Here is a 15,409-nt window from a genome sequence, read left to right as displayed (position 1 = left end):
CCCTACTTGAAGTAAACCCACTGAAATGTAAAAAAAACCTGAATTGGTCATTTCTATTAACTTCAGTGAGTTGATTCTCAAGAGGCTAGCATTGAATACCAGCCTTTGGTTTTATTAATTTCAATGGGTCTACTCTAAGTAGGACTTAGGCGGCAATCCAATACATGTCTATTCAGAAGTAAGCTCCATTGGGTTCAATGAGACTTACTCCCACATAAGTGTGTAGCTTGCAGCCTTAGTTGAATACAACTCCATATTTTTATCAATGTATGTGCAAGGGCACTATTGGCCCTATGCTATGCACTGTTGGAAAGTTAAGGATTCTAGCAAGTTGAAATCGGAACAGTGGTCCCTCTACCTCATACTGATCGGCAGTGGTTCTCCAGGGTATCAGACCGGGGGCATTCCCACCCCTAGCTGGAGATGTCAGGGACTGAACCTGGAACCTTCTGCCCACAAAGCAGATGCTCTACTACTGAGCTACAGCCCTTCCCTGAATATAAAAGAAACAGGGATAGTTTAGGATGATAAATTATGTGAGGGGAATAGACTATCTCATTTGCTTCCAAAAAAAAAGCAGAAATAGACATAATTCTTAGTCTTTTATTTTACATGATTTTTAATTGCTCACTTTTCAGTAACAACAAGGCCTAGATTTTGCCTTTGCCAAAGACTTTTCATGCAACTCTCTTGCTGATTCTTTTGAAAGTTACATCACCAACTGTAGAAATCTGCAATAAAGGATAAAGCAAACATGAACCCAGAAGCTGGAACTGAAAAAATAGCCACCAACATCACTCCACCCTGGAATACTTTTGGGCAGCTGAATCCTCCTCCCTTCTTTGCAACTGGTAATGATTCAGGAGTACTGTGCTTTGCCTTTTGGGGGTCGGGGAGGAGAGGAAAAACAAAAGAGGAAACTTCCAATTCACAAGAAAAAAAATTAATTGAGCTCAGCGCATTTCAATAGAGTTCTTCCTGGAGGGCATCCTTGAACAACAATTTCAACCTTGTATCGATCTGCACATTGTTGCAACACCAGTGTGGTGTAGTGGTTAGAGTGCTGGATTAGAACCTGGAAAACCTGAGTTCAGATCCCCATTCAGACATAAATCGCACTGGGTGACCACTGCCTCTCAGACTAACTTGCAAGTATACAGTGGGGAGGGGGAGAACCATGTATGCCACCTTAAGTTCCTTGGAGGACAGGTGAGATATAAAAGTAATGACAATAAAATAAATAAATTTAATTTAAGTAGTTTCCACATTTAAACAACATGGAAATCCTTTGCTGCCCAAATCTCCAAGTAATCCGGTTATAAAAATTGGTTTTCTAGAACATAAAAGGTTCCTGAGATTTGGTCATAAAAAGCATTTTTGGGGATTTTAGAAAATGTAATGAGTGACATCCAACATTAGCGAGCAGACCCACTGACATCCATCCAGGGATTTAAGTTACAAGTCCATTAATGTCAATGGGTCTTCTCTGAGTATGACGCTGGGTGTCACCTTGTGTTCCCCAAAATAGCTGATTTCTGAATTCTGATTGCTGCTTTTGTCCCTATGAACAGCTCCAATTCAGCAGGAGTTTTAAGGCCCTTGTCACAGACTGTCAGAAAGCAATTACAACTGGTACATCCTGAAATCTCACTCATATAAACTGGTACTGTTACCTCAACACAATAGTCATGAGGTAACAGTTCTTGGATCTTGATGGAATCCACAAGCTTTAAAGTATAAATAATGTGCATTATCTATTGAAGCTGCCCTAAACAGTTGGAGCATCTTGTCCAGTACTATTCATTATGATTACCAGCAACTAAAGCTGTTTGGCAGCCCTGCTAGCTGCACTCCTGATCGTCCAAGTCAGGGATGGGGAACCTGTGGCCCTCCTCCAATTATACTTTTCAAAGTTACTAGGAGGAAGGGTGGGATATAAATCTAATAAATAATAATAAAATAAATGTTTAATATCCCCATAAGCAGAGGTTTGTTTTGGAATTGTTTTGTATTTCAAATTGATCAAGAAAAGTGCTGATATTGTACCCAGGTATCAGCAGCCATTAAACCCATTCTGCCTTCAATACATTTCCATGCTAACATTTTGTTTATTTTCATGTTAGGGGCTTTTTGGCATCGCACATTCTATTCCCTGGGGAAGGTTTCCAGGGAATTACCTCTACGAGTTTGTCCCCAGCAACCTCTGCAGTATGATGATAATTAGGGAAGTCAGCAACCACTTTTCCATCTTCCATTTTAACAGTTGCCTGAAACAGATATACATATATTAGTTGTCGTTTATTGGCTGAAGACAGTCAAGAATTTAATTTAGATGAAGTGTTGCTATTGTGCTAGCCAGACCACACTTCTTGCTCACACGTAAAGGAGTGCTTTGAATCCTGACTCAAGTCCTTTGTATTATTATTATTATTTATTACATTTGTATACCGCCCCATAGCCGAAGCTCTCTGGGTGGTTTACAACAATTAAAAACATGAAAAACAAATATACAAATTTAAAAACACTTAAAAAAAACAATTTAAAAACACATGCTAAAATGCCTGGGAGGAAAGTCTTGACCTGGCGCCAAAAAGATAACAGTGCCAGATGCACCTTGTCAGATAGATCATTCCATAATTTGGGGGCCACCACTGAGAAAGCCCTCTCCCTTGTTGTCATCCTCCGAGCTTCCCTCGGAGTAGGCACCTGGAGGAGGGCCTTTGATGTTGAGTGTAGTGTACGGGTGGGTTCGTGGGTTTGTAAGCAGTAGTTGCTATCATTTACCTTGAATTTTTTACCACCTATTGTCTCCATTTCAGATTCCTTGCCAATAACAAACTTATTAGTCATGGACTTCCCGCCTGGGTAAATCTGGGACCAGGTGAATTCATCTCCATTCTGTATCACTTCAGTAACAATCTTGAAATTTCTTCCTTTTTCAATTACATCAGCAGGAAGACCTAGTCCAATGGAAATACACATTCGGTTTTCATCTGTTTGATCTGCCATATTGCTTCTTAAATTTAATTTTTAAAAGCATTTCTAGATCTCTTTTAATATATAAATTATCTGAAAAAATGGAAATGGACTGCCTTCAAGTCAATCCCGATTTATGACAACCCTATGAAAAGAGTTTTCATTGAATACAAACACACACAAAATATCATAAAACAGATAGATAAATAAAATGTAGATTTTGAGTTGCAGTATCATTCTATACATCAGTGGAATCTGCCTGAATGGACTGGTTTTTATTCTGTCTGCCAAAGAATGCTGTGTAACTTTGAAAGCTTGTATAGTATCACCAGTGGATCCCAATTAATCATAATTCCTATTTTGAGGCTCTTTCTTGAAACCAACTGAGTAAAACTTCTCTTTATCAAAAAGTTAATCCATGCAATTGTTTAAGTCAGCTTTTTTCAACCTGGTGCCCTCCAACTGATATCCCATCATTCCTGATCATTAGCCATGCTGCCTGGAGCAGATGGGAGCTGGAGTCCAAAACATCTGGAGGGCAGTAGGTTGAGGATCTGTGTGATGCAAGAGAAAAGGCTAATGAATACATACCAATGCGCTTCATAAAACTATCATAGTTTTCCTCACTGTCCACTTCATATTTGCCAGAGAAATTCATGCTGTATCTTCTGTGGCACAGAAAAGAGACTTGCAGAGGAGCATATATGTGGTTTTGAAAAAGGCTGGGCTTGGTTAGACTTAATGGCTAAAAACGCCTGCCTTATAAAGCTTTCTTGGCTCAGGTTAACCACCCTAAATACATTGCACTTCTCCACCATACCATCTAATGAGGAAGTTAATTTTTTTACAACAGGAGGGCAATTTTGAATGAATCACTAACACTGGTGCTATTGACCCTAACAAAAGGGTCCATTCCAGTTCTTACATGTCTCATGTTCCCAAAGACTTTCCCCCAGGTATATATATCTCAGTCATTTGAAGTGGTGGGGGATGGGGAACTCTGCTATTGTGTGGCCTTGGCCATTTTGAGGAACAGTTTTATCCAGGGCCTTGCTCTCTCTATCCATTTGCTCCTTAGCATTCATTGTTTTATAAACCTCTATAGCAAGGTGGGGAACATATCTGCCCTTACGTGGCCAAATTCCTTTAAGGGAAAGTGGTTGGGGGCCATATGTCAAATGTGGGGAGAGGCAAAATGCGCTTACCCATCATTCTCTCTCTCTCATGTAAATGTGCGCACAAGCACAAACACTCCCTTTCTCCCTCTCCGGTCCCCCCTGCTCCCTGCTTCTCAGTACGGCTTCCTCACTGTGCACTGGGATCCCTTTTCTCAGTGCACAGCAAGGATGGTCAGGCAGGAAGATAGCTCCTCATTTTAGGAAAAGGCTCCACACTCTTTAGCCTTTTTTGGTGGGAAAAGTTCTCTTAACTCCTTTGTCATTTTGGGATGCCCTTTCTTGCATCTTTTCACCTCTGTGATATCCTTTATGAGACAAGGAGTGACCATTATTCCACAGTATTCCAAATGTGGCTATACCAAAGATTTATATCATGACTGCAGATTGGTTTGCTGCTTGTTTTCAGTCCCTCTCTTAATTATTCCAAGAGAGTTTGCCTCCAGCAAGCGGAGTGGCTCGGAGATGTTCTACAGGCACCGACTAGGCTTCTGGATCAGGGAGCACCCAACCACCACCAGCATGCCATACATTGTGTGAGATCAGCTGGCATCTGGAATATGGCAAAAAATCCATGAAGGATCTCCTGCCATGACCAGATTAGGAATCCATCTACTTCGCTCAATCAATGCAACATCAGTCCCTTCCCTTTGATTCATAACCCTGTGCCAAACATGCCCCGTGAAAGTCATGAAATGGTTGCATCCTGTTAGCTTTACAGATTTAGATGAATTAGAATTAAACTACAAATCTCTGATTCCCCCCCCCTCGACAGATTACCTTTGCGGTTGTTTACATAGTGTTCTTGGAAGAAACGACGCACTGTCTTGCCACCAGCAATCTGCAGGCCAGTTCACTGTTGCATGCACCCCAATCTCCAAGCAGTGAGAGATTTCCAGGGGTTCAAGTGCTTACACATGGTTTGGTTTCCTTGGAACAAAAGTGACTGGAGACTGTGGTGCCTTTATGATATATGGTTTTATTTACACATATATACAACCTGAGCATAAAACAGAGGGGTTCTCAGCATCAACACTCCAACAGAGCTTGCATTCTCATTAGGTTTCTGGAGGAGTCCCCAAATCCATAGCTTGGGGTTCAGCACAGACAGGGAGACAAGCCTCCCTGTGTCTTTTCAGCTTCCAGTTCCCAGTTCCAGAGCAGATTAATTCAGAATCTACCTCCTGCCCCAGCCAGGTGAGGAGGCAGGACTACCCTCATTCCTATGGCAGTACATTTTCTCTTGGCCAAATCTTTATACATGTTAATGGGGGTACATGACAGACTTGGCCAGACCTATTAGCTTATGAAAGGAACTGGTTTGACCAGTTCAGCAGGTCTCTTTAATACAAACTGCATATCTCTACAGATACATAATTATAATTTGAGGGTACCCACAGACATCATCCAAACCAACCCCCCAGTTGTATAACATCACTGTCTTTGTTGGGAGGGACCTACAAGTGGGTTGCACCCTGAACAAAGGTGAGTCACTGTGATGCCACAGTTGCTTTTTTTGTTAGTTTTTTATTTCTTCTTAAAGAAAAGTAAAGAAGCAAAGAGAGGAAAAAGGCTGACCAGGTGCAAAGGGGGGGAGAGTTCTTTTATAAGTGGCTTGTGGCACTTTAAACAAATACATTACAACATAAGGTTTTATGGGCCAGAGTTGACCTCATCCAATGCATTAAGTGAATTCCTAAATTGGCAGGATATATATATGGTTATGGGGGGGGGGAGATAAGAAAATGACACAGGTGATAGAATTGTTTGAGGATGCCCACCTTAAAGTCAACTGCAAAACACCCTAGTATGTAGAAAGGTTCTCTTATTGCTTTCTGTATATTGCCTGTTCTGACATCTGATTTATGTCCATTTATTATTTTGCATAGAGATTGTTTGTCTCATGTCTCATGGGCATTGCTAGCAGATGATAGCATACACCACATTGGGAAATGAGCATGTGAATGAGCCCATGACGTAACTTTCACAGTTGTGCAGAAGAAGGTTCTTTGGTAGGAAATGCACAGCACACAACAAAGACTGTCTTCTAAAATCCTTTGCTTTATATAACTTGCTAGGTCTTAGATTTAGACTATCACCCTGATGGATGATCCATTGACCTGGTGGACAACCTTTCCGGAGAGGGGGAGAGGGGGAGTGTGACCTTGCTCCTACTTCTTGATCTTTCTGTGTCTTTTTCAATACCACTGATAATGGTCTCCTCCTGGAACAGCTCTGTGGAATGGGCATTGGAGGCACTGTGTTACAGTGGTTCTGGTCCTTCCTACGAGACCAAGTCCAGATAGCAGTATTGGGAGAGTCCTTTCCAGGCCCCTGGCAGTTACATTATGGGATGCCGCAGGGTACTATTTTATCCCCAATGCTATTTAATATCTATTTGAAGCCACTAGAAATGGTCATTAGATGTTTTGGGGCAAGGTACCATCAGTATGCAGATGACATTCAGCTCTATTTCTCCCTACCATGTGAATCAGGAGAGACCGTGCGGCCCCTGGATGCGGTGGTGGAATGGATGAGGAAAATAAGCTGAGCTTGAATCCTGAGGGAGGCACAGTGGGCGAGTGATTCTCATGTCGGGGGCTGAGGGTGCTTCAGGATGCAGCTTTGTCACTGGAGGCCCAGGCAGCCTCAGTGGCTAGAAGCACCTTTTACCAGCTGTGATTGGTACGGCAGCTGTGACCATTCCTGGACCCGGAGAGCTTGGCCACAGTAGTTGAGGCACTGGTGACTTCAAGGTTGGGTTATTGCAATGCACTCTATGTGGGGCTTGATCCAGAAGCTGCAATTGGTACAGAATACTGCAGAAGGGCTGCTGACAGGAGTGAGATGCTGTCATCATATGACACCTCTGCTCTGCTCAGAGATCTGCACTGGTTGCCAATTTGCTAACAGGCCAAGTTCAGTGTGTTACCATTCGCATGTAAAGCCCTTATCAGCTTGGGACCAGTTTACTTGCAGGATTGCCTTACCCCATACGTGCCCACTTGGCTGCTTTGATCTGCAGAACTCGCACTATTACAAGTGCCACATAATACTCATTCTCCAGTTGTAAAAAAATGATATTTTAGGCATAGCTTGGAAGTAATTTGTTACAAGTAACGAACTACTTGTAATTCATTACTGTTTTGAGGAGTGAGTAGGTAATTCCTTTACATTTTGATTGTAATAGAACTAGGAGTAATTTTATTACTTTTGTGGAGTAATTGTAATGTTTCAAACATTACTTTTGGGCATTACTTGGGGGGAAGCAGGGGAAGTCTTCCACTCCTCTGATTTGTGGATGAAAATCATGTGCCTCAAACTGGGCTTATGTGCAGCATCACTCTTCCCTCATGCTCTGTGGGTGGGTGGGAGGTGACAAGGGAGGAGAGGGAGGGAGAGTGAGACGGGGTGGAGTGGAGAAAACAATTGTTTAAAAAAATGGATGGTGGTGGTGGTGGTGGTGAAGAATGGAGTGGAGGGGAAAAGGAGCCGGAAAGCAGGAACATGGATAAAGGAGAAGGAGGCAGCAGTAGAATGGAGATAAAGAACTGTGGAGGTGAAAGATGGCAATGTGTGTATGAATACTGTGTTGGCACTTGGCAGACAATGCAGCCTCTGCTGCCCTCCTTGGCTACTGTGTTGCATTTGCAGTATTTTAACTTTTTGGCATCTCAGGGGAAAATGTTTGCTTGGGTGGGGTGTCCCTTAGTTGGTGGCAGGGCAGGGTCTGGGGGGTGGTTAAGTGAAAGAGATTGTGCTGGCTGGTTGAGTGGGGGGAAGGGTTGCACTTGGTTTGACATGCAAAGATCTGAGTAGTGGCCTCTGCCTTCCTCCCCACCTCCCTTACCAACGGAGAGACCACCATAGGTATCTTATGGATAAAGAGAATTATTCTACTACCTCTGTATGTGTGTATTTATTTTTAATGTTGTTTTAGGCTACTCAGATGTGTAACAGCCAAGGCCAGCACCTTGTAGGCATTTTTTTTAAAAAGCAACTGAAATGTAATTGTAGTGATTACTTTTGAGGAAAAGTAATCAGTTACTTTCAGGGCAATTGTAATTGTAATGGTAATTACTACTTTTTGGGGCCATGTAATTGTAACTGTAATTTATTACTTTTTAAAAGTAATCTTCCAAGCTCTGCTTTTAGGGTGCAGCACCTACACTTTTCCTGCCTATTGATATCAGGCAGATGTACTGTTTCTGGCCCCTGCTTAAAACAGTTTTGTTTAGGCAAGCCTATCCAAGCATGTCAAAGTTACATGTATTTAAATCTGTTTGTTTTAATTAGTTTTTGAATGTTATTAAATACCTGTTTTTAACTGTCTTTTATTGATAATTTTCATGTTTTATTTTATCTTTTTGTAAACCACTTTGAAGTTTTATTACAATCAAGTGATATACAAATCTTTTTAAATAAATAAATAAAGATTCAGGATTTGGGGTCCATTCTCGGGGCGGTGAGTTTAAAGCTAAGGGCAGTTTGCTAGTCTCACGTTCCTTCCTCTGAATCCTGGGACTATGGGTTGTATCCAGTGCTGTGCATGTGGACTTCTGCTCACAGTGGAGCTTCCTCTCCCTCTCCTCCCCTGTTTAGGGTACATTCAGGCTGCAGGGGGTGGAGGAGAGGAAGGGAATGCCCAGTTTCATGAGTGGAAGTCTGTTCTCCTTGTCCAGTGGCAGCATTGGATACAACCCTATAGAGTTTTGCAATAGTTGGCTATAACATTTTAAAACACTACTTTAAAAAGAAGTTGTTAGGAAAAAGAAAATATTGCATAAGAGGGTTGTTGCCCTAAATTCCATTTTTCCAGTGGAAAAATGAGGGGGAAATATTTTCCCAAAGGAAAAAACAGCAGCATTCTGTTGTTTCCCCTAAACTCTCTGCCTAGATGAAAATCCTTCTTCTGAGAAATGACAAAGGAGGTGAATGAACTCAAAGCATGATCTTTTCCAGTTTGTGCTGAACTTGCAGCCTTGCTTTCCTAGCAGCAACACCAACAACCCTGAAAGCCTTTGTCTCATCTGTCAGGTGAAGAAAAACTGTGGCGCTGCTTGGAGCCAGATGATGCCTCTGGGGTCTCATTTTTACATGTGGCTCACTCTGCAGAAATCAAATTACATCATTCAACTTCTCCAACAGTCAACCTGCTGACATACATTTAACAGAGTGCTTGGTTTCAAATGAGACGTTTATATATTTTACTGCATAATAGTGCTAAGTCATATTGGGCAACGGGGCATATCAAACACTTAGGAATATGTTCATGTTCAGAATAAATATGTTTGCACTCCATTTTGACTTGTGGCTTATACTATTGAATGCATCCTAAACCAACAGTATGTCTGTTCTAAAAGAGCTACATTGGCTCCCAGTTTGCTTCCGAGTGCAATTCAAGGTGCTGGTTTTAACCTTTAAAACCCTAAACGCTTCGGGACCTAGGAATCTATCTGCCCACCTTCCCATCCTTTAGTTATGCCCATTGCACATGTGCCAGGGAAGAGATCCTGTTGTGAGTGCTTACTATATCTGAAGCCCAACACAGCCTTTTCTGTCATGCCCCTAGACTATGGAATGCCTTCCCCTATGAGGTAAGAGCAGCCCCGTCTCTTCCCATTTTTAGATGGCTGCTAAAGACCCATCTTTTTATGCAAGCCTCTGGTTACATTCCTACCCCTATGCCATTGTTCGTTGTTGTTGTTATGTGCCTTCAAGTCAATTACAACTTATGGCAACCCTATGAATCAATGACCTCCAAGAGCATCTGTTCAGATCTTGTAAGTTCAGGGCTGTGACTTCCTTTATGGAATCTTGTTTGGCCTTCCTCTTTTTCTATTCCCTTCTGTTTTTCCCAGCATTATTGTCTTTCCTAGTGAATCAGGTCTTCTCATTATGTATCCAAAGTATGATAACCTCAGTTTCATCATTTTAGCTTCTAGTGACAGTTCTGGTTTAATTTGTTCTAACACCCAATTATTTGTCTTTTTCGCAGTCCATGGTATCCGCAAAGCTCTCCTCCAACACCACATTTCAAATGAATTTATTTTTCTCTTATCTGCCTTTTTTCACTGTCCAACTTTCACATCCATACATAGAGATTGGGAATACCATGGTCTGAATGATCCTGACTTTCGTGTGCAGTGATACATCTTTGCATCTGAGGACCTTTTCCATTTCTCTCGTAGCTGCCCTAGCTAGTCCTAGCCTTTGTGCTAATGTTTTAAAGGATTTTATGGATTTATTTATGTATGGTTTATATTTGTAAATCTACGTAATCAGCCTCGTGACCCACATTCCAGGTGAGAGGCGGACAACAAAAATATATTATTATTATTATTCAGTCCCAGTCCAGTAAGATTATTTTTGCTGCTTGCTCTGCTATCAGTATCCTATCCCTCACTCAGCATTGTCTTCAAGAAGTGACAACATTCATATAGAGCTTGATATGGACCTAATAGTTGCATTCCATGTACAGCCAGAGCGTGCATGAAATGCTTTTCCAGTTTTCTTCCAAGGAACACCTATGCATCTACCATGAAGCTCTGCATATTGTTGAGTATTTGGGGGTGGGGGGGTTCTCAGGATACACTCAATTCACATGGGACCAGTAGTAGTGCATGTGGTTGGTTCGAGCTTTGGAGCTGCCCTCTTGATCCTGACATCTCTGCTGCTTACATGGACTGGGGTGGGGTGGCAATGAGGTCAGGGCCATGCAGTTGCATGGGCAGGAGCACTCCTGCCAATTTGAAGCTGTCCCTGGTGCAACCGTGTGGCCCTGCCCCAGCCATGTAAGCAGCAGCGATGCCAGTGCCAGGAGAGTGACTCCAGGGCTCCACCCCACATACCACCACTGCATGGGACACTGGCCTGACTTGTTGGGTCTAACAATTCTCACACAATATCCAGAAACAGTCAGGAGTTGCTGCTGTTGTTGCCCTCTAGCATCTGCTGCCTGAGATGACTGTGCCTAATGGTAGGGCTGGCTCTGTCTACCAGCACTGGACTTCACATTGAGGAGCCTCTTATAATTTTCCCAGGAATCCCAGGTTTCCCCATAACACCGTTTAAAAGCTATTGCCTTGTAGAGGTATTTGCATGACCACTAAATTTCCATTTACATGTGCAAAAGACTTGTGCAACTAACTACCTGGTCAAAATGCCCAGCAGGGGTCTTTAATCAGTGGGGCTTTAAAATATGCTGTTATAATTCCATGAACAGAATGTAGATTTCTTTGGGCTTTATTAATCATCTTTAATGAGAACATGGAACATTCCATATCATTGTTAAAGATTAACAGCAGTGGAAAAAAGTTGACTAAGGTTCTTTTCATGAAATGATTGTAAATTCTCCTGCCACAAAAAAAAAAGATAGTTATATCTCCCATGTTTTATTATCAAGGTTGGTATTTTATGACTTTATCATCTCTTTACAATTTCATTTCTCAAGCATATAAATGGGAATTTAATCTCCACTGTAATCTTACCCATATTTGATTATCTCTAAGATAAGACGTTAGGACACTCAGGGAGTTTTTTGCCGCCTTTAGAAGGTCAGATAATTTATGGCAAGAAAATAGTCTATTTGCTCAATAATTAGCACTGCAGGGCAACATCTCCTTATTCAAGCTGCTTTGGAAGGTTATAGAAGATGACATGTGTGGAAGGGTGAACTGGAGGGGGCACATCAACTGAAGTACTAGGAGAAAATAATGTGGGGTCTTTCTTAGAATCCTAACTCCCCCCCCATCTTACAACATTTAGGGGCTGAGGGTGATCATTTTCTCCTGTTGCTCTTTAACTAAAGGTCAACAGTAATAATATCGCTGTCTTGTAATTCAGTTCAGGATGAAGCAGCTGACTTTGGGTGGATGAAGAACTGGCTGGATGAAGTGTACGGGCTGCTTTTAAACAGAAAAACAAACAGAACAATGTAGCAAACCTCCAGCTAAGAGCTCAAGAGTCAACATGATCCTGTTGAGGTGTCAACTGGCATTAAAAAATTTTTTAGCTAACTTCACTAATGATTTCAGATATGGTGCTGAGGTTACCCAGACATAACCGTTCAGGATAACTTCATGATACATGTCAAAGTCACCTTTGTAAGCCTGACTCAGAATATTCCACACAGTATTTTGCCTCCCATATGTCCGCTATTGGCCTGGACAATCTGAGAAATAGCGGGCTGATCTTAAGTTAACTCTGACAGTTGCATCCAGGAGCTCCCTCTTACTATCCCATAATTACAGATCCTGGCCAGGTACCAACCTATCTCTAATTTGTATTTCCTAGGAAAGGTTATTGAATGAGTTCTCGCTGTGCATCATCAGGTGCACCAGGATTCTGTCAGTTTTCTAAACCGTCTTCAGGCGCTGCAATATAAAGTAAAATTAAGCAAGTGAAATGGGGCAGCATGGATGAGTGCACTAGCTCTGCCTCCTGATGCCATTCCTGTCACCCTCCAACTCATAGGGGATGGCGGCTTTCATAAGTGCAGGAGGCTCCGTGCTTCAGACAGTCACCTCCACAAGTTGGAGGGTAGTAGGAATGGTGATTACTGCGGCGGCGGGGACAGAACTAGCACACTTGTCCCTGTAGCCCCTCTCTCCCTCACATATTTAGTTTACTCTTAAATTGTGATGCCTGAAGAGGGCTGAAGTCATTTCTAACCAGGCTTTTAGCCAGTGTATCCTGCTGACACTGCTACTGGCCTTGGCTGCTGTTCTTTGCCAAGAAGTTGACAGAGGAAGTAGTCCTCTGTTGTTCCTATTGGATTTTGCAGGAGTCATTGACAGCACTGATCATAAAAGGCTATGTCGCAACTGTAGTAACCGATGGATGCTCCCAGGGGAGAATTTACAGGAAGTCCCAGAGAACAGCAAATGTGGGTTTGCTCAGTCTTCTTCTTCCACTATCACCCTGGCAGGGACTTCTCTGTGGTATCTTGGAGTGGGACATCCACCCACTTCCCCTTCAGTCACTTGTCATTTCTGTTAGACAAAGCAATTCTGTCTAAGGAACCACGCCCTGGTGCTTCCACACGGCATTTTGTTGCGGGCTCAGTGCTCCTCACCCATGCACATTTTGCACAACAATCATATGACGTCATCCTCATCAAAATGCTGTGCCATACTATTCCCCCATTTAATCTAGATTTGGCATTTCTGCAGAACATTCAATAGGTTAAAAAAGCAAACACAGAAATGGTAAAGCCAGGTTAAATTGGGGAACAGGATGGCATTTTGAGGACGACGACGACGTTGTGTGGATGCTGTGCAAACCTTGCACACATGTTTTTATTTCATAGATAGAGCACCACATCCACAGTTGGTTGCATTGCATAATTCAGTATTATTCAGAAGTGAAATGCCATTTCCAGCAGCAATACAATACAGGTTTTGAGGATACTGGGTCCCCTACCCTACTTTATTGCACCATCTATAAGGATGGCCATTATATGTAGATAGCTAAGCCTTTCTAAGGCATACCTTGACTGCTGTTTGGGGTTAGATACTGTGCCTGTAAAAGCCTCTGTTGTTCCCCCTGTAGTTTGGATTGCACTTCCCAAAGACACTTCCTTTCCGCTCTTCTGAATGGTTCACTGCCCTTAACCCCTGTAATTCACTTGAAGAAAGGGTCATCCAGGGCAGACAGCTGTCTTAATGGAGCAGACTGGTCTTTTTCTGCCCTGAAAAGCCAAGATAAAAGGAGTACTGCATCAAAACAACAGCAGCCCTCACAGCAGAATAAAAATGTGCTTGCAGGCCTAAAGACTATGTGCCAGGTGATAAAACACTCAGGTGAATTATTACTCTCAGCAGGTCAGAATGTATCTTACAAACCACATGTTGCTTTTTCTTCTTCACGTTGAACAAGGCTTATTTTCTCTCCCGCGGAAGAACATCTTTCTGTTTGAATTATCTGTGTGTGCACAAATCTTGTAAGCATACATGCACATTGTAAATTCCCATGCAATAATATATCATGGTGCTTTTTCTGTTACCAAATCTTATTTCATGTAGATTTGTTACCTGCCCTACTCCTATGGGGACAACTTGATCACATAAACATGTGACAAAAGGAAGCCCTTCTTCACACAGCACCCTTTACTGCTACAAGATATGGTGTTAGCAATGGCTGGCACATTTATTTTATTTATTTCTATTTTATTTATTTTATTATACTTGTATACCACCCCATAGCCGAAGGTCTCTGGGCGGTTTACAGTAACTAAAAACATTAAAACAAATACAATTTAAAACAGATCTTATAAAAACAATTTAAAACACAATTTAAAAATTTAAACAGTATAAAACACATGCTAAAATGCCTGGGAGAAGAGGAAAGTCTTGACCTGGCGCCAAAAAGATGACAGTGTTGGTGCATTGCAGTAATCTAATTTGGAGGTTACCAGAGCATGGACAACTGAAACCAGGTTATCCCTGTCCAGATAGGGACGTAGTTGGGCCACCAACTGAAGTTGGTAGAAGGCACTCCGTGCCACCGAGGCTACCTGAGCCTCAAGTGACAGAGATGATTCTAGGAGAACCCCCAAGTTATGAACCTGCTCCTTCAGGGGGAGTCCAACCCCATCCAGAACAGGTTGGACATCCACCATCTGGTCAGAAGAACCACCCACTAACAGCATCTCAGTCTTGTCTGGATTGAGCCTCAGTTTATTAGCCCTCATCCAGTCCATTGTCGCAGCCAGGCACCGGTTCAGCACATTGACAGCCTCACCTGAAGAAGATGAAAAGGAGAAATAGAGCTGCATGTCATCAGCATACTGATGGCAACGCACTCCAAAGCTCCGGATGACCGCACCCAACGGTTTCATGTAGATGTTGAACAGCATGGGGGACAGAACTGACCCCTGCGGAACCCCATACTGGAGAGTCCAGGGTGCTGAGCAATGTTCCCCAACCATCACCTTCTGGAGGCGACCTGCCAAGTAGGAGCAGAACCACTGCAATGCAGTACCTCCCACTCCCAACTCAGCCAGTCTCCCCAGAAGGATACCATGATCGATGGTATCGAAAGCCGCTGAGAGATCAAGGAGAATCAGCAGAGTCACACTCCCCCTGTCTCTCTCCCGACAAAGGTCATCATACAGGGCGACCAAGGCTGTTTCTGTGCCAAAACCAGGCCTGAAACCCGACTGAAATGGATAATAATGCTGTTGCAATGAAGTAGCATTCATTCTTCTTTGCTGAAGTAGTTTATGTGTTGGAGGAACTCCTAATAGGATTACAGCA

General features: G+C 42.6%; 2 protein-coding genes across 3 annotated transcripts in view; both read right to left on the bottom strand.

The window, feature by feature from the left end:
• The window catches only part of PTTG1 (PTTG1 regulator of sister chromatid separation, securin), a 294,965-nt gene that overhangs the window by 103,868 nt on the left and 175,688 nt on the right, over nucleotides 1–15,409 (bottom strand). The gene's annotated exons all lie outside the window — the stretch shown is intronic.
• FABP6 (fatty acid binding protein 6) lies at nucleotides 678–3,674 on the bottom strand. Its single transcript, XM_061613390.1, has 4 exons — nucleotides 3,568–3,674; nucleotides 2,785–2,960; nucleotides 2,178–2,267; nucleotides 678–731 (listed from the first exon to the last, which is right to left on the bottom strand). The coding sequence occupies exons 1-4, from the start codon at nucleotides 3,632–3,634 to the stop codon at nucleotides 678–680; spliced, it is 387 nt and encodes a 128-aa protein (XP_061469374.1). The 5' UTR covers nucleotides 3,635–3,674.

The sequence above is a fragment of the Rhineura floridana genome, chromosome 3, assembly GCF_030035675.1.
Source record: "Rhineura floridana isolate rRhiFlo1 chromosome 3, rRhiFlo1.hap2, whole genome shotgun sequence".
Taxonomy (NCBI): Eukaryota; Metazoa; Chordata; class Lepidosauria; order Squamata; family Rhineuridae; genus Rhineura; species Rhineura floridana.
Note: the sequence above shows the minus strand (reverse complement) of the source record. Positions and strands in the feature narration are given on the sequence as shown.

Coding starts and splice junctions, on each gene's coding strand:
- FABP6 (XM_061613390.1), bottom strand. CDS start 3,634: ATGAATTTCTCTGGCAAATATGAAGTGGACAGTGAGGAAAACTATGAT. Junction 2,961..3,567: donor TAGTTTTATGAAGCGCATTG/GTATGTATTCAT, acceptor CCATTGGACTAG/GTCTTCCTGCTGATGTAATT. Junction 2,268..2,784: donor TAGGTGGTAAAAAATTCAAG/GTAAATGATAGC, acceptor TATCTGTTTCAG/GCAACTGTTAAAATGGAAGA.